Raw genomic sequence first — 18,456 nt, 5'->3', positions numbered from 1 at the left:
AGTCTTCATTTTAGAAGCCTCTACCATGCCTCTCTTTGTCCTCTTTTTCTACATTAAAAGGCTCCAAATGCTTTTGTCTTTCCTTCGAGCGATCAAACCCATCAATGCTTTCAGGTCCCCCCAGTCCAAAGACACTGCATAGAAACGGGGCTGAACAGAACTATATTTTATTGCATTCTGCAAATATAAACATCCTTTGGCCCATGCTGCTACTGGAGCGGACAAACAAACAAGCCAACCGATTCATCTGCTCTCCAAGGAAATGAAAGAAGAACACTTTAAAAGGCTGTATTTCAGGGCAGGGAGACATCACTTCCAGGGAAGAAGAAGATGAAGAAGACGACCGCAGATTTATACCCCACTCTTCTCTCTGAATCAGAGTCTCAGAGCGGCTTACAATCTCCTTTATCTCCTTCCCCACAACAGACACCCTGTGAGGTGGGTGGGGCTGAGAGAGCTCTGACAGAAGCTGCTCTTTCAAGGACAGATCTGCGAGAGCTATGGCTAACCCAAGGCCATTCCAGCAGCTGCAAGTGGAGGAGTGGGGAATCAAATCCGGTTCTCCCAGATAAGAGTCTGTGCACTTAATCTCTACAGGGTGTCGAACTCATTTGTTATGAGGACTGGATCTGACATAAATGAGACCTTGTTGAGCCGGACCATGTCAAGTTGGGCCAGGCCATGTGTGTACCTATTTAAGATTAGGTATCAGAGATATAAATTTTATAAAGAACACAGACAAACACAAATATATTCTAAAAAAAACTTTAAAACATGCTTAAAACTCACTGGTCTTAAAAATGCTTTCTTTGTATTTCTCCCATGGGATTCAGGGAACTGGGCAAAGGAAGGTCTGGCTCTTTCCTTCCTTCGTTCCCCAGGGAACTAGGGGGAGGAGCCTCGGCCAATAGAAGGAAGAGAGGCTTGGCTCAGTAGCTCTGCTGTGCAATTGAGAGAGCCTGGCAAAGCAAGCTATTCCTCCCCCTTTTCCTCCCCAAGGGAGGAGCCTCAACCAATGGAGAAAATAGAGGTTTTGCTTTGTAGCTCCTGTGTGATTGAGCAAGCCGTGCAAAGCAAACTGTTATGCAGAAGGAAGCAAGATATAGCGAGAAGGAAGCAGATGACAGCCAGTTGCTCGGGGGCCTGATAGGAGCCCTCCAAGGGCCTGATTCGGCCCCCAAACTTAATGTTTGACACCCTGCTCTAAACCAAACTGGCTATCTGGTGGAGGCGACTGCTTGTCGGAAATATGAATCCTAGATGTAGGAAAGCTTGTGCCAGAAGAGAACAAACCTACCTATTTGTGCATTATCATACAACAGAAGGTCGTATGCTCCTTGGAATCCCGTCCGATAGTTGGTGCGGGTGCCCTGGTCCCACTGCACCACCACAGTCTTATCTGGCGTTGTCGGGCTCCCTTGCCGGCCAATCTCCACCACCGTCCCAATGTTCCCTTCGCCATTGTCCTGGTTGCCCCACTTCCAGTCCATGCCACGGACCACCCGCATTCCAACCTGCATGCTTGCGTAGGGGTCCAAGTCCATTGCGAGACGGGGGCAACCTCAGCTCGATCGCCAGTCGGCTGGCTCAAGGGAGGAGCAGAGCAGGCAATGCATTGGCAAAATCTAGAGAAAGGAGCAAACGGCTCTTGTTAGAAATGGATGCAAGAGAGGTGGAGATCCAGAAAAGAGGTCCAATTCAAGAAATATCTGGGGACTTTGGGGGTGGAGCTAGGAGACATTGGGGGTGGAGCAAGGAAGAAGGTTGTGACAAGCATCACTGAACTCCAAAGGGAGTTCTGGCCATCACATTTAAAGGGATTGCCCATCTTTTACATGCTTTCCCTCCATTGGAAATAATGAAGGATAGGGGCACCTTCTTTTGGGGCTCACAGAATTGGACCCCCTGGTCCAATCTTTTTGAAACTTGGAGGGTGTTTTGAGGAGAGGGGTGGAATTCTAGCAGGAGCTCTTTTACATATTAGGCCACACACCCCTGATGCAGCCAATCCTCCAAGAGCTTACAAGGCTTTTTTTTGTAAGCTCTTGGAGGACTGGCTACATCAAGGGTGTGTGGCCTAATATGTAAAAGAGCTCCAGCTAGAATTCCACTCCTGCCACCATCCCATGTCAGAATTACAATCACAGTGCTGCCTGCAGGCTCAAAAATGTTGGGGACTCCTACTCCACTCTAGCATCTTATTTTATGCATAATATTTATTTTAGAAGATGTCTTTCCTGCTTTTCCACCCACTGTCTCCGTGATAAAATCAACACAATATGAGGCTAAAATGCACAATAGACTTAAAAAAAAAAGCAGTATTCATAACAATTATAAACCATACAGTTAGATAACAGCACCCCAGCGGAAATTTGTTCTCTTGTACTGGTGAACCGTGCCTGTAAGAAACTGCCAGGGAGTACGTAACAGAATATGAGAGAGTTCTGTCTGACTCAGAAGCTGGTGTGGCCCTGCCCCCTGAGAAAGCGGTGCTAAAAAGATCTTGCCATATTTATCTATGCAGCTGCAAATTATCTCTAAAATACTTTGACGCATGGCTTGCAGGCTGTTAAGTTAGAGGGAAAGGAAAGGAAACGAAACTGGTGCTAAACAGAGATGGCATTTTTTTTTTGGTCCTGTTAAATAGCGCTTTATTAAATTTGCTAAAAATGGAGCATACGTTGGCTGTTAGCTGATTCATCTTCAACAGCAAGCTGAAAGTAATAACACAACCTCACTTTGCCTCCAAGATTGTGATCTGAAACTGTAACTGGATTCTTAGAAAGGGTCACCACTTCAGTATGCCCTGAGAAAGGGATGCCAGCCTCCAGGTGGGACCTGGAGATCCCCTGGAATTACACCTCATCTCCAAAAATCAGCCCCCCTGGAGAAAATGGCTGCTTTGGAGGCTGGGCTTCATGACATTGTACCTCTGTCCTCCCCAGGTTCCATCCCCAAATCTCCAGGAGGTTCCTGACCTGGAGTTGGCAACACTACCTCCCCATCCCCCACCAGTGGCTGGAGGAGGGGGAAACTGGCAACCCTATCCAAGCATCAAACTAGGCTTACAGGTTGCACTAAGACATCAAAAAGAAAAGGTTCCTTAACAGGCAATTTCAAGCCCTTTTATCAGCACCTTGAGGGATAGAATGCGTGTGTGTGGGTCTAGATTCATAGGAATTCTCCTACCAATATCAAACTACATTTTTTCTGTATAGGCCCAGGTGTGGGGCGAGGGGAAACAACACACACAGAGATCTATATAAGGTCTGTTAGTGCCAGGTGCCTATATACACACTGAACCACAGTTTTCCCCTTCCTTCCTCCAAGGAAAGCATATAGAGGTCCTACTGTACCCTCACAAAGGCCCTGCCAGAGTGTGACTGATCCACGGTTGATTTGAACCCAGTTCTCCCAGGTTTTCACTCAACACTTTAGCCATTTCACCACACTGGCCCTGGTTTTTTGTTTTTTTTTTACTTCGAACCCACTCTTCTAAGTAAAGTTTCAAGAAGGACATAACTGTACAGAACAAACATAAATTTCAGCCTTTTGCTGTCTGTCCTGTTAGCACAGTCTAAAATTAGACAGGAAACTAAAAATACTTTCACAGCGGAGAATGAGTGTCTCTCGCCTCGTTTCCATCAAAGAGCACCCACCCACCACAACCAGGCACACACACACACAGAGCCACATTTAACAACTCATTGGGCTGAGATGGTGGAAGGACCAGCGGAGGGGGGGGAGGTCTTTTAACCCAGAAAAGGGGAGCATCATAAATTAAACAGCAGGATAGTTGCTATGGAAATTTATTGTTCCAAAGATCCAATTTTGACAAAAATACATGGAGGGTGGGGGCAGACAGGAAGGGCACAATGTTCTGAAAGAAACCGCAGTTTCACACATGCTAAATATCGCACTTTCAATCCACTTTCAACGCACTTTGCAACTGGATTTTATTGTATGAAATGGCGAGATCCACTTGCAAGTGGTCGCTGAAGTGAACTCAAGTGGCATTATTTAGCGTGGGCGAAAGTCTGTGGTGGCATTATGAATCTAAAGTGTGCTAACAGGCATTCTGAGGGCACTTCTGGCTCCCCCACAGAGGATAAGAACGTAAGAGAAGCCATGTTGGATCAGGCCAATGGCTCATTCAGTCCAACACTCTGTGTCACAGTGGCCAACCCCCCCCCCCCCCCCCGGTGCCATCAGAAGGCCCATCAGTGGGGCCAGGACACTACAAACCCTCCCAATGTTTCACACACACACCCCCAAGCACACACAGGATTACCTGTGTTGAAGTCAAAAGAATCACCAATGTTTGAAATGTACTGAAGTTTCCAGTTTCTGTCATTTTGTCTGCGATTTCTTTCTCTTACCTCAGTATCTGAGTGCTTTTAGATTCTCTGGTTTCTCTTGAATGCTTTGGCCTCAAACTTGAAATTTCACACAAGCTGCCAGATGTCAGTGGGCATATGAGTTAGCCACCTGGCATGGAATACTAAACAATATTACTGGTCTACTCCCGCAGTTCACTTTCACACACACCAAATCACACTCTTTTAACCCACTTCCAACTGGATTTTAGAAGAAGAAGACTGCAGATTTATTCTCCACACTTCTCTCTGAATTAGAGACTCAGAGCGGCTTACAATCTCCTATATCTTCCTCTCCCACAAGAGACACCCTGTGAGGTGGGTGGAGCTGAGAGGGCTCTCACAGCAGCTGCCTTTTCAAGGACAACCTCTGCCAGAGCTATGGCTGACCCAAGGCCATTCCAGCAGCTGCAAGTGAAGGAGTGAGGAATCAAACTCGGTTCTCCCAGATAAAGAGTCTGCACACTTAACAACTACACCAAACTGGCTCTCTGTGTGAAATGGTAAAATCCACATAAACAGTTGCTGAAGTGGACTGAAACTGCATTATTTAGCATGTGTGAAAGTGCTCATGAAGACCACCCTGACCTACGATGCAGGATTCATCTTTTAAACTCCACACCTTAGGCCATCTCTAAGGTTTCTCTCTGCCGGCTTTTCTTCCTCCACTCCCTCGTCTCCCTTCCCTCCATTTTTATCATCGCTCTTTCTATTTTTTTGAAAAAAAGAATAACTTTTAGAAAAGAAGATAAATTCTTTCACATTTATATCCTCTGCCCTTCCTCCAAGAATCTAAGCCAGTGTATGTGATTCTTCCTTTTGCCTTCACAACAACCCTGTGGGGTACATTAGGCTGAGAGAAAGGGGCTCTGGCCCAGGACCATTCATTGAAGTTTATGGATGGGTACAGATTTGAACCTGGAACACCACTGGTTCCAAACCAGGGCCTCTATTGAGACCCGCCTTGTAACCCCCTTGTGGGTAGGGATGCCTGCTACCAGGTGGTGGTTGACGACTTCCAGGGATTACAACTGGTCTTCAGGCAACAGAGATTAGTCCCCCTGGAGAAAATGGGCACTTGGAAAGGTGATCTCTATGGTATTACCCTACACTAAAGCCCCTCTTATCCCCAAACTCCCTCCCTCCTCAGATTCCACCCCCTCCCCACCCCCCAATCTCCAGGTATTTCCCAACCCAGAACTGACAAACCTTACTTGTCGGTCAAGATCCACCAGTTGTATACAACACCATCACGGATCAGATACCAAACTGCGAAACAAAATCTGAAGATTCATGGACCGAAGCTACAAATCCATTGGGTCAACCGTCCGAAAATATCGATGCATTCTGAATATGCAACAGCAAAATGCCAAGAGGAGGCTCTAGAGGGTAAATTCTGTCTGCCTCTAGCCTTCCACGGACCACAGACCTGCCTAACTGTTTCTCCAGAATCTCCCAGAAAGGACATTCCACAGCCTTCCTGGAACACAAAGTGTTCTCATAATTAAGAAATTTGCCCCTTCTTGTACTTTAAATTCATCGCTTCAACCCTCAGGTGAAAAGACTCCTGTAGATACATTGCCTGCTATAGTGTGAAACCAAGATACTACCACAGGCAATGCTGGGCAAATTTTCATGTGAAGAAGTGCTCCGTTGTTGCCTAGCAACCAGCAGTCCAATATCAGCCAGCCCTGAAAGAAACTGCTGGGTGGCTCCCTAGCAACTCCAGCTTCCTGCCTTCACTCAGAACAAAACGTTACCATTGCTCACTTCTCAGACACACCACTATGGTAAGCTCGTAGCTGGTGCAAAGAAGTGGCTGAGAGAATGAGTAGAGATCTCTGCTACGAACTTACTAGGTGATTTTAGTCAACTTACCCCTCTCTATTTGCAACACAATGATAACAACACTGGTCTACACCCTTACTCCTGGCTCCACCCCCAAAGTCCCCAGGTATGTCTTGAGTTGGACTTGGCAACCCTAAGAGGGCAAGATGAAACAACTGCTGGCAAGGTGACACGAAGGCCCACAGCCCAGCAGAGATCTGTCAATCAGACCCTCTTGACCCACCCGTTCATATCAGGAATATGAGACCACCTCACGCTTTTATGTCCAACCAGTGCCAGCAAAGAGCAGAAAAGAGACGCACTCTACTCCCTCCCCGAGTGTGCCCACATCAACACAGTGGGGTGGCATACACAGGCTGCGATCACACACACTAACGAACGCACTTTCAATGCACTTTACAACGGGATTTTACTGCGCGAGCTTGCAAAAACCAGTCGGAAAGTGCATTGAAGGTGGGTTGAAAGTGGGTTATTTAGTGTGTGTGACTGCACCCTTAAGGGAGCAGATCTTAAGGGAGCTGCACCCTTAAGGGAGCTGAATCCCCAAACCTTGAAGACGGCCCAGACGACTGCCCTAAAAACCAGCCCATGATGCAGGCCTTTCCAATCCAGAATCTCAGATATGGAGATGAGGTGTCTCCGAAACAGCGATAGCAACAAGTGTGAGATTCCTCTAGTGAACTAATCCCAGAAAAGGAATGGAAATTAAAATATGTATTTCCCCATAAAGGGGAACAGGGGGAAAAAAATCAATTCAACCTGTTGCAAGTTACCACAGCTAATATCTAATATCAAGCTGGTATCCAGTCATTCCAGAATGAAAGGTAACAGTTCCCAAAACCTATTTCTCTTGTTAATTTCTGCTTCGGACATTTCTTTCAAATGGAAAACAACAGTTAAAAGCCCTTTCCTTAAGACGATTATGTCCATCAGTCTCAATTAAGGGATTAACAGGCTTTAAAAAAAAAAAATCTAGCAAACACAGACATCATATTTAGCACAGAAGAGCACAGCAGTGGGAAACAGACCACCATTTCTGTGATGTCAGAAAATAATACAAAAACCCGCAATAAAAATGAACACTTGTAATTAAAAATAGTGCAGACAGGACACTCAGCGCTCCAAAAATCTCCTACACACTTCTAGACTATGGAGGCGGAATGCCTGGGATAGGAAAAGATACAATTTAATAACTGCCCTTTGAGGCAGTTGGCATTTAAAACTTTACTGAAGGGAGGGGGAGGGAAGGCCCACGGTTTCCGATATAATTTCAGAGATAAATCTTTGTGGTCAGTGTGGAAACGCTTATCTCATGGCAAAGTACAAATCTTAGGAAACTTATCGAGGACAGAATTTCCTGAGAATTGCGGACAGTCGAGAACAGCTTTTACCAAGTCACATTCAACGGCCAAGTCACACTCAGCTCCTTTCATGAGTCACTGCTTGCTTCTTCTGAACTAAGCAGTGACTCACAAAAGCTCATCCTCCATCCCAAACCCTGTTAGTCTAAGGTGGTACTGGACCTCTTACTGTTCTGTATTGCTACAGACAGGCTAACACGACTACCCATCTGGATCTAGGGCCTAGAAACTGGGCTCATTCTAAAGCGCAAAGTCTTTGGACATGGAAACCACACGCTCAAATTCCATCCTCGGGCAGAGTTGCGGGGGGCACGCACTAGGGTTGCCAAGTCCCCTTCGTCCTGGAGAGGGGGACCTGGAAGTGACGTCATTGCCCGGCGCTGCCACACACGGCCGCTCTAGGAATCTCAGGGAAAACTCCATGGCTTTCCTGGACACTCTAGCCATTTGGGAGGAAAAAACTCTATGGTACCTATTGTACCATAGAGTTTTCCCTCCCAAATGGCTAGAGCATCCGGGAAAACAACAGTTTCACCGGAAACGCCTAGAACGTCCACTGCGCGCTGGTGTAATGATGTCGCTTCTGGGTGATGTTATCGCACTGGCGACGTAGGGGGAGGTTCCCCCCCATTGGCCCAATGTGGGCCAGTGAGTTGGTAACCTCCCGGGTGGGGGAACCCCCGCCTGGACCGGGGGCTTGGAAGTCCTAGCACGCACAGTGGAGGTTAAGGTATAGCTTGTTGATACAATCTTGGCCATTTGAAGCTGCCAAGCCACTATGGCCAAAAGACCAAAAATTTCTTCTGTGTACAGATTCAAAGTGGGAAATTCAAAGAGGGAAGAAGCATCGTATTACTGGAGCCCAGCCAGCAAAGTGACTACATCTTTATGGTCATCCATGCAATTTGCACCATCTAGATTGATGTTAGTTAGTTCCCCAAACTCTCCCCCACTCGTTGCTGCATTTCCCCCAAATTGCTTTCAGTTTTGACTGCCTAATGACTGCAAACTAGTTTTGTTGGCTAAGCAGACGGTAGAATAGGGTTGCCAGCAGTTCTGGGTTGAGAAATTAGGGTTGCCAATTCCCAGTTGAAGGCAGGGGATCCCCCAATTTGGAGGCCCTCCCCCCACTTCAGAAAGCAAGGGGGGAGGGAAATGTCTGCTGGGAGCTCCATTATTCCCTATGGAGACCAATTTCCCTAGAATATAATGGAGAATTGATCTGTGGGTATTTGGGGCTTGGGGGGGGGGCTGTTTTTTGAGGTAGAGGTACCCAATTTGTAACATAGCATCCAGCGTTACTTCTCAAAACACCATCCAACTTTCAAAAAGATTGGGCCAGAGGTGCAAAGAAGGTGCCTCATCCATTATTTCCAATGGAGGGAAGGCATTTAAAAGGCGTGCAGTCCCTTTAAACGTGATGGCCAGAACTCCCTTTGGAGTTCAATCATGCTTGTCACAACCTTGCTCCTGGCTCCACCCCCAATGTCTCCTGGCTCCTCCCTTAAAGTCCCCGGATATTTCTTGATTGGACCTGGCAACTGTAGTCAGTTATAGGTTGCTGCTCTCTGGCAGGAAAGGGGTTAAGAAGCACAGAGGCAAGAAAGAGCCTTAAGGACTAGCAGCATGTGCCTTTCCTTCAGAAAATTAAATTAAGACAGTCCATGTGTGCTGGAAAATTGCAAGGTGTAAAGATTAGAGGTGCAAGCTAGGATCTGGGAGGCCCAAGTTCGAATCCCCCACCCTGCCCTAGATGTCTGATGGGGGACCTTGGGCCAATCACACTCTTTCTCAACCGAAGCTACCTCAGAGGGTTGTTGTCAGGGCTTTTTTTGTAGCAGGAACTCCTTTGCATATTAGGCCACCCCCTCTGATGTAGCCAATCCTCCTGGAGCTTACAGTAGGCCCTGTACTAAGAGCCCTGTAAGCTCATGGAGGATCGGCTACATCAGGGGTGTGTGGCCTAATATGCAAAGGCATTCCTGCTACCAAAAGCCCTGGTTGTTGTTGAGGGGCTGAAAGGGAGGCAGAGAGAGCAAACTTGTAAACTGCTCTGGGCCGCCACTGGGGCAGAAAAGCAAGGTATAAATAACTCAGTGAACGAACAAACACAAATCGCAAAGAGCTCCTAATCTTCCTCCCAACCTGAAGTGATGGCAAAATACACACAGCCACAAATATTGCCCAGAAACCTTCCCCTTCCAATAGGGTTGCCAATCTCCAGGTTGTACCTGGAGATATCCTGCTATTGTTCCCCAGGGGACCCAGTTTTCCTGGAGAAAGTGGCTGCTTTGGAGGGGTGGACTCTATGGCATAATACCGTGCCAAGTTCCCTGCCCTCCCCCAAATCCCACCCTCTGCTCCCAAAATCTCCAAGTATTCCTCAATCCAGAGCTGGCAACCCTACTTCCTAAAACCATATCAGTTTCACTCTCTGCACAGAGCAATGGCTTTGGGACCTCATATATTTGCGTTATTCGTTCCTGCCTTCCTCCCCAAAGGAGACCCAAAGCCGCTTGCGTCATTCTCCTCTCCTCCGTTTTATCCTCACAACAACCCGGCGAAGTAGGCGAGGCTGAGAGTGTGTGACAGGGCCTAGGTCACCCAACAAGCTTCAAAAGCACGAGTGGGAATTTGAACCTGGGTCTCCCAGAGCCTAGAACAACAACACTTTAACCACTGCACCATACTGGCTCTCCTGGAATTCCGGCCCACCAAAAACATTACATTCTGGAACTTCCACCTGTCTCCTCTTCGCACGTACCTGAGATGAGTTTCCATTCTATTCCCCCTCTGCTGGCCAAGACGACCCCATGAGCATGAAACCTTCAGTGCCCACACAATATCTATGCTATGACCTAAACAACAACCCCCTTACTTTTAGAGTGTTTCCTTTCCTGCTCACCTAGGGACGATTCAGACGAATAACTGTTTGCAAGCCTATAACCCCGGAGTGGCTAAACTGTGGCTCAGGAGCCACATGTGGCTCTTTCATATATACTGTGTGGCTCTTGAAGCCCCCACCACCCTGTCAGCCAGCTTGGAGAAGCATTTTTCTCTTTAAATCACTTCTCCAAGCCCAACCAGCCGGCAGCTTAGAGAATGCATTTAAAGTTGCTTTCTTTTCACCTCTCCTTCCCTATCTATTTGCCTGCCTCCCTCCCTCCCTGTCTTGCAGCTGTCAAACATCTGACATTTATTCTACATGGCTCTTACATTAAGCAAGTTTGGCCATCCCCGCTATAACCTCAACGCCTTCTCCTTTGTGGCTAAAATGGCCAAAGCCGCACAAGTGAGAATAATGAGAACAGCTTCCAGGTCAAATAAGTGAGCACTTCCAGAAAACTCTGATACATAAATGTATGAAGCTGCCTTACATCAAATTAAACCATTGGCCCATTTATTTCAGAACAGAAGAAGAAGATAATATTGGATTTATATCCCGCCCTCCACTCCGAAGAGTCTCAGAGCGGCTCACAATCTCCTTTACCTTCCTCCCCCACAACAGACACTCTGTGAGGTGGGTGGGGCTGAGAGAGCTTTCCCAGCAGCTGCCCTTTCAGGGACAATCTCTGCCAGAGCTATGGCTGACCCAAGGCCATTCCAGCAGGTGCAAGTGGAGGAGTGGGGAATCAAACCAGGTTCTCCCAGATAAGAGTCCACGCACTTAACCACTACACCAAACTGGCTCTCCTACAGTCCACTTCTACAGGCATCCGCTTTCCTGGCCCCGAGAAAAATGGAGACCTTTCCCAGCATCCATGATCCTCCTACCAAGAGATGCCTAGAGTTGAACCGGAGTCATTCGACATGCAAAGCTGGTGCTCTACCCCCGAGCCACGGCCCCACCCCAGCCGTTGCTTCTCAGCTTAAAAAAATTAATTAAATAGTGCTCAAACCTCAGGTTGAAGGCAAGAGAACCCTCCCGTCCGAGCACAAGAGAATGCCCGACGTTCTTTAGACGCCAAGCGTGGAATCACCATTTAGAACTTTCCCAATCAAATTATATGATCTAGTTAAAAGGAAAGGGGCGGGGGACAGAGAAGCTGACACATTCATCAGCGCTACAGAACTTAGCAACAGGAAGATTCCCCCAAGGCAGCATGCACTACATGCTTAAATAAATATTCGGGCATGCTTAAATAAATATTCAGACACTAGAGCACCTGCTCTGTGCAAATTAATTTTCATTTTGCTAATCTGTGCTACTGTTGTTGTGCACATAGTCGTGCTATTTCTCTCATAATAATAATAATAATAATAAATTTTATTTGTATCCCGCCCTCCCCACCGAAGCAGGCTCAGGGCGGCTAACAGGACATGGTCTACACCATGATTTGTATAAAACAATTTTAAAATACAGTTAATAAATACATTTAAAAACAGTTACATAAAAATTTAAAACTACAATAAATTAAGGTGCTATGTTCAGTAGATGTATTCCGATGGCTAGATATCGCTTTCAGGGTTCCTTATAAGCGTGCAGAAAGAGGGTGGTTTTGCAAGCCCTGCGGAACTGATTAAAGTCCCGCAGGGCTCGCACTTCCTCCGGTAGTTGATTCCACCAGTGGGGGGCCATTATAGAGAAGGCCTGCTCCCTCGTTACTTTCAGTTTGGCCTCCTTTGGTCCAGGGATCCTTAAAAGGTTTTGGGAGCTAGATCTTAGTGCTCTCTGGGGAACATGTGGAGAGACACCCATGAAAGATATAGGACAGAAAAGATGTCTAGGGCAGCGAGGCCCAGCCCCCTGGAAACCCCGCTTGCTTCCATGGGTCATCCCCCCCCCCCACCTTCATACCTTCCATCTTTGCAAACCATCAGGATTAGAAAGGTTTTTTCAAACAAAGGCCGGGGTTTCTAGATTTCACATTCTGCATGCCCCCCCCACCCCACCCCGGACCACTGCTTTGCCTACAGTGTTTGTAAGAAAATCCCTCTCTGCCGAAGTTCAAACATGGTGATGACAGACAGAAACTCATCCAGAAGTTACCCGTGAGCGTTGCCTGTATTTAGAGGGAGTCTTCGGACGTGGATGTAGAGACTTCCCAACCTCGTGGAAATCTGTGTTTTGGGAGTGTAGTGCAGGCAGCTTTCACCGGTCACAGAGGGCCCATTTCGTTCCCTGTCCGTTTTAAGAAACAGCCCCCGAATCCTGCCACGGCTACAACTGTAACGGGATGAGAAATCTCCAGGAAGTATCAAGGCTGAAGCTCAAAAACTCAGACGCTTCTACAAGGGCCCGTGCCTTCCAAAGCTGGAAGAGAGAATGTGGGTCTGCGCTTGCTGTTTGCTTCGGAAGGTGCTATTTCGAGGTCTCCAAAGCCAGAAAAGCAGGTTTCCTTGGACGATGCCACATGATAATTATTTTGGTTGACCTGCCGTTTCTTCTGAGCTAGTTGTGAATCCTGTAGCACCTTAAAACTCAGTGGGATTTTCGAGGTATCAGATTCCAGGAGCCAACACTCTTGCCTTTTGGAAGCTTGAAGCCAGGCAGCAGAGGCGGTAGTTTCCAGGTCCCTGACGGTTTCGAGGTCTCCCGGGAGGAAAAACCAGCTGCTACCAGAGGCTTTCCGCTGCGATCGGATTATTTCCCTGGGGGTACATTAGGAGCCGTCTACATTAAACCCAATAACAACGCAAGAAGATAAAGAGGTACCTCTCCCATCGCAGTCTCTGGGGTCGAAAGAGCAAGGACTCTTATTTTCCTTCAAGAGCCTCGGCCCCACTGAAATGCTCCCATCAGTCTTTGGCCTGAGTCCGGGGCCCGAAAAACGACAGCTCTGCTTTCTTTTTGAGACAAACACCCCCTCCCCCGCACCTGGAAAACTGGGTCTCCTCCCTCAGCTTTGCTGGTGATGTTTCAGCGGAAGAGTGTCGCGGGCTCTGCTGAGATTGGATCTGGCAGTGGCAGAGAGGCAGGTCAGAAATCCGCGCTCTGTCCCCTCTCCGCGATGGTGGCGGGGACACTTTAAACAGCCACCACGCAGCCGCCTCCCGTCTCCCTCCCCCGAGGCTGCATTGAACGACAGCAGCCAAAAGAATGGTGACAGGCACTTAAAGCCGCCCTGTCTCCCTGCCAGGCAAACGAGGCTGAATAATGGAACAGATGGGGTGGGGGGGGGGAGGGATGAGAAAAAGGGAAGCTCCGCCCCCGCTGGCTCCAAGCCCGCAATCCATCGCTATGGCTCAAATCCATCCCAAGAGCCCGGAGAGAGGAGTCTGGATTGCCAGACTTATGTTCCCCCTTCCCGGTGCCTCCAACTCCATCGCAGCTGTCCTTCCCTGAACGTACAAAGCAGCCCTGCGCAGAATCCGGCCGCTGCCACCCTTAGCTGGAGGTTGTCCACTGATTAAAGTGGCCCTCGGGCACAGAAAGGGCTTTCCCAGCACCAGGGAGCCTGGAAAGGGGAAGGCCGGAGGAGTGAGCTGAGCCATTTCTGCATGCAAAGCGGGTGGCTTACCCTTGCGTGGTCATGACTTTCAAATTAGGGGCTTTCCTCTGTGGTCTGAAGCTTGCTGGGGGAGGGGGAAAAACCGGGTGGCCTGCTTTGCTGCCCCAACTCCCAAAACGAAGTTCATTCACCGAAGATGAGGGTGCAAATTATTTGCAAGCCAATTTACAATGGGGTATAGGGGTTAAAAATGTCGGACAAGGATCTAGGAAACCCAGGTTCAAATCCCCACTCTGCCATGGACGCTTGCTGGGAGACCTTGGGCCAGTTTGGTGTAGTGGTTCAGTGGGCGGACTCTTATCTGGGAGAACCGGGTTTGATTCCCCACTCCTCCACTTGCAGCTGTTGGAATGGCCTTGGGTCAGCCATAGCTCTCGCAGAACTGTCCTTGAAAGGGCAGCTTCTGTCAGAGATCTCTCAGCCCCACCTACCTCACAGGGTGTCTGTAGTGGGGGAGGAAGACAAAGGAGATTGTAAGCCGCTCTGCTTCAGAGAGAAGAGTGGGGTATAAATCTAGAGTCTTCTTCTTGCCTTGCCTACCTCACAGGGTCATTGGTAGGATGAAACGGAGGAGAGGAGAGTGAGCTAAGCCGCTTTGAGGCCTCCGTGGGGAGAAAGGCGGGGTATAAATAAATAAGTAAAGTAAATAAATAAAATGAAAAGACCCGGGTAACTTCTGAGCGTGGGCAAACTTCTTAAAGGCCACTCGCTAACTGCACACACAGTGTAAAAACAATGCGTATATTTACACTCTAACCGAACTAAAAACTCCTTCTGCCTTGCACATGAACAAGCCCAGGCTAGCCAGATCTCGGACGCTAAGCAAGGTCGGCCCCAGCTACTAGATGGAAGGGCAACCTCCAAGGAATCCCAGGGGTGTGACGCAAAAGCAGGAAATGGAGAACCGCCTCTGAAATGTCTCTTGCCTAAAAAACAAATCTAGCTCGCCACCTAGTGGTGCTTAACACTAAAAAGCCCGCTTGCCGAAAGGGCGGGATATAAATATAAAGTAAATAAATAAACAGAGCTAGAACTTCTGGCTGCCAGACAATCTTCAGATCTCCTGACTATTCTACACAAGCCGGATGATATTATCCCCAAGGCACGTGTAAGTGAAGCTACTCAGCGCATTGTGAGCGCACAGGGGGAAAGGCTGTGGCTCAGCGGAAGATACTCTGCTCTGCACGCAGGAGGTCCCAGATCTAATCCTTGGCACCTTCAGATTCATTTACTTCATTTATACCCAGTCTTTCTCCTCGGTAGGGGACCCAAAGCAGCTTAAATCATTCTACTCCCCTCCCTTTTAACCTCGCAGCAACCCTGTGAGGTAGGTAAGGCCGAACTGGTGCGTCCCCAACAAGATTCCATGGCAGACAGGGGCTATGAACATGGACCTCCCAGATCCTAGTCCAGGGATGGCCAAACTGTGGTTTCTGGAGCCACATGTGGCACTTTCAAACATATTGTGTGGCTCTTGAAGCCCCCACTGCCCTGTCAGCTGGCTTGGAGAAGGCATTTGTCTCTTTAAATCAGTTCTTCAAGCCAAGACAGATGGCGGCTTGGAGAATGCATTTAAAGTTAAAGTTGCTTTCTTTCCACCTCTCCCTCCTCCCACTCCATTTTCCTTCCTCCCTCCCTCCCAACATCTGCTGCTCATGTCTTGTGGCTCTCAAACATCTGACGTTTATTCTGTGTGGCTCTTATGTAAGGCGAGTTTGGCCACCCCTGTCTTGGTCTAATGGCTACACTATGCTGGAGGGGAAGTGGGAAAGACCTTTCTCTGCCCAAAAGCCTGGAGAGCCACTGCCAATAAAAGTAGACAATAAGGACCTTAACAGACCAATGGTCTAATTATAACTGTAGCTTCATGTGCACCCATGCGCAGATAAAGTCTACCTGTCCAGCTGCTGTACTGAACGCCACGGACTGAACCTGGCACCTTCTACCAACATAGCCTTTCCCCCAGGGGTGAAATTCTAGCAGGAGCTTCTTTGCATATTAGGCCACACACCCCCTGATGTAGCCAATCCTTTAAGAGCTTACAAGGTTCTTTTTCGTAAGCTCTTGGAGGATTGGCTACATCAGGGAGGTGAGGCCTAATATGCAAAGGAGCTCCTGCTAGAAAGCCCCTGCTTTCCCCTAACCCACAGTAGCTTAAGTTTTCAAAACCTCTTCCCTAAATCCCCCCCTTCCCTGTTCGAACCACTGTTTAAAAAAGAAATGGAGATCTTTGTTGAGATTCAGCTTTCCGTGTCGCATGCCAGAGTGTAAAGCGGCTTAAAATAAAACATTGTGAGGACTGCAACTCTGTGCACTTACTCAGCGGTTAAGTCCCATTGAATCCCAGGGCAGGAGACTCCTGAATAAACACGCTTTAAGCCGATCCAGCTTGCTTGTTCCAGATTTCCAAAGGTGGCCTTCACTGAACACACCATGTTATAAACATCCCTCTTTCGAGAAGCAAACCCCCCCCCCCCCCGGCTTTCGTTTGCACAATCTCCTTTCCACCTGGAGAGAAGAGCAACGCGCCCCCCTCCAGGCATCGAAGAGGTCACCTTTCCACAGTTACTTAAAAAAAATCAAGAGCCCGCGGTTCGGATGCCAAGTCCTGAGCTTGCAGTTTTAAGTTTCACAATGGAGAAGGACATTACAAAAAAAAAAAAAAGAACTGGAAACTAAAATGATCAGATCTTCTTTCCTTTCAAAAAAGGAACAGCCCTGCATCTCTCTCCACACCCTCACTCGGGCCCTGGACTATCTCTCTCCTAAGGGCACCTTTCTCCTTTGCCGGCCTCGAGAACTTTCGGTTTATTTAGACAGAGTTGATCTCACCTTTCGATTTACCAGGAAGGAAGGAAAAGAATCAAGGAGGCTTCCAAAAGGAACCAGGAAACGCCAGAATCTGTTGCCAAAAGGCCCTGAACAAACACAGTTAAAATGTTGACATAAACAGCAGCTATTGCTGGAAGCAGGAATGGAACCAGATTCAGGGACTCAAAGCAACCCATACCAAATAAACATTCAGAGTCGTCTAAGTCTCTCTTTTCAGGATTGTCCTTCAACCAGTCAACAGACTCTGGAGGCCTAGTTGAGTAAGGAGGTTTCTGAAGAACGGCAGGAGGCCAGGAAACACCTTCTGGCTCTCTCAGTAGGGGTATCACAATGTCCAGGACATCAAGTTTGGACTCTGGCATTCCTCAAACTGACTATCTAACGTGGCCCATTTATCCTGACTTTCCCCAAAGGAGCTCAGCACGGTATACATGAGCCTCCATCCACGGTCTTACCCTCACGACAACCCTGTGAGGTAGAATAGACTGAGAACGCCTGGCTCAGCAGTCTTTATGGCTGAGTGTGGGATTTGAACCCAAACCTACTCCAACTGGCGCTAATCACCACAGTAGTATGAGGCCTAGAAACTCAGCACAAGGAAGATATCGCCTGCCTCTTGGTTCCTCTTCCGCAGTAATGGGTCTGGAGCAGGGAAGGCCAAACTTGTTTAACATAACAGCCACATAAAATAAACATCACATGTTCGGGAGCTGCAAAACATGAACATCAAATGTTTGAGGGAGGAAGGAAGATGGGGAGGGAGAGGGGGAAAGAAAGCAACTTTAACTTTAAATGCCTTTTCCAAGCTACTGGTTGGCTTGGATAAGTGATTTAAAGAGAGAAATGCCTTCTCCAAGCTGGCTGATGGGGCGGTTGGGGGTTTCAAGAGCCACATAACATGTGTGAAAGAGCCACATGTGGCTCCTGAGCCACAGTTTGACCACCCCGGTCTAGCAGAAGCTTTTAAGAGTCAAGAGCTCTGTTGAAGCCAGAGAATCCTACCTTGGATCTCGGAATTACAAAGGAGTTTTTACTAACACGTTTGGTGTTAGTTTTGCCAGTTCGGTGTAGTGGTTAAGTGTGCGGTCTCTTATCTGGGAGAACTGGAATTGATTATGCACTCCTCCACCTGTACCTACTGGAATGGCCTTGGGTCAGCCATAGCTATCACAGGAGTTGTCCTTGAAAGGGCAGCTGCTGTGAGGGCCCTCTCAGCCCCACCCACCTCACAGGGTGTCTGTTGTGGGGGAGGAAGATAAAGGAGATTGTAAGCCGCTCTGAGTCTCTGATTCAGAGAGAAGGGTGGGGTATAAATCTGCAGTCTTCTTCCTTTCCTTGCAATGGCGGGGCACTTGACTCTCTCCCCCCCCCCCCCATCTCCAGTGAGTCAAAATATTCTTCAACCCCCCCCTGTGGCTTCTAAGATGCTCTCGCACACCACCCATGCACTCAAGCCCATCTGAACACACAGCGCCAGTCATCTCCTCTTTTCAGAAGACGGATTCTCAGCAAGACACATCCTGGGGTCAACGTCTCATTTCTGTCCTTCTGCCCAATCCCGACACGAACCCTCTGCAAAAATATGCT

At 48.1% G+C, this 18,456-nt stretch overlaps 1 protein-coding gene across 1 annotated transcript in view; it reads right to left on the bottom strand.

Moving 5' to 3' along the window:
* MIB2 (MIB E3 ubiquitin protein ligase 2) overlaps positions 1 to 18,456 on the bottom strand; it is a 104,368-nt gene that overhangs the window by 68,115 nt on the left and 17,797 nt on the right. The window contains exon 2 of the mRNA XM_060259455.1: positions 1,298 to 1,625. Within this exon, the coding sequence (XP_060115438.1) occupies positions 1,298 to 1,544 (247 nt within the window). The 5' untranslated portion in view covers positions 1,545 to 1,625. The remainder of the gene's footprint in view (positions 1 to 1,297; positions 1,626 to 18,456) is intronic.

Source organism: Heteronotia binoei, chromosome 18, assembly GCF_032191835.1.
Source record: "Heteronotia binoei isolate CCM8104 ecotype False Entrance Well chromosome 18, APGP_CSIRO_Hbin_v1, whole genome shotgun sequence".
NCBI lineage: Eukaryota > Metazoa > Chordata > Lepidosauria > Squamata > Gekkonidae > Heteronotia > Heteronotia binoei.
The sequence above is the reverse complement of the archived record's forward strand: the minus strand, read 5'-3'. Positions and strand labels throughout refer to the sequence as shown.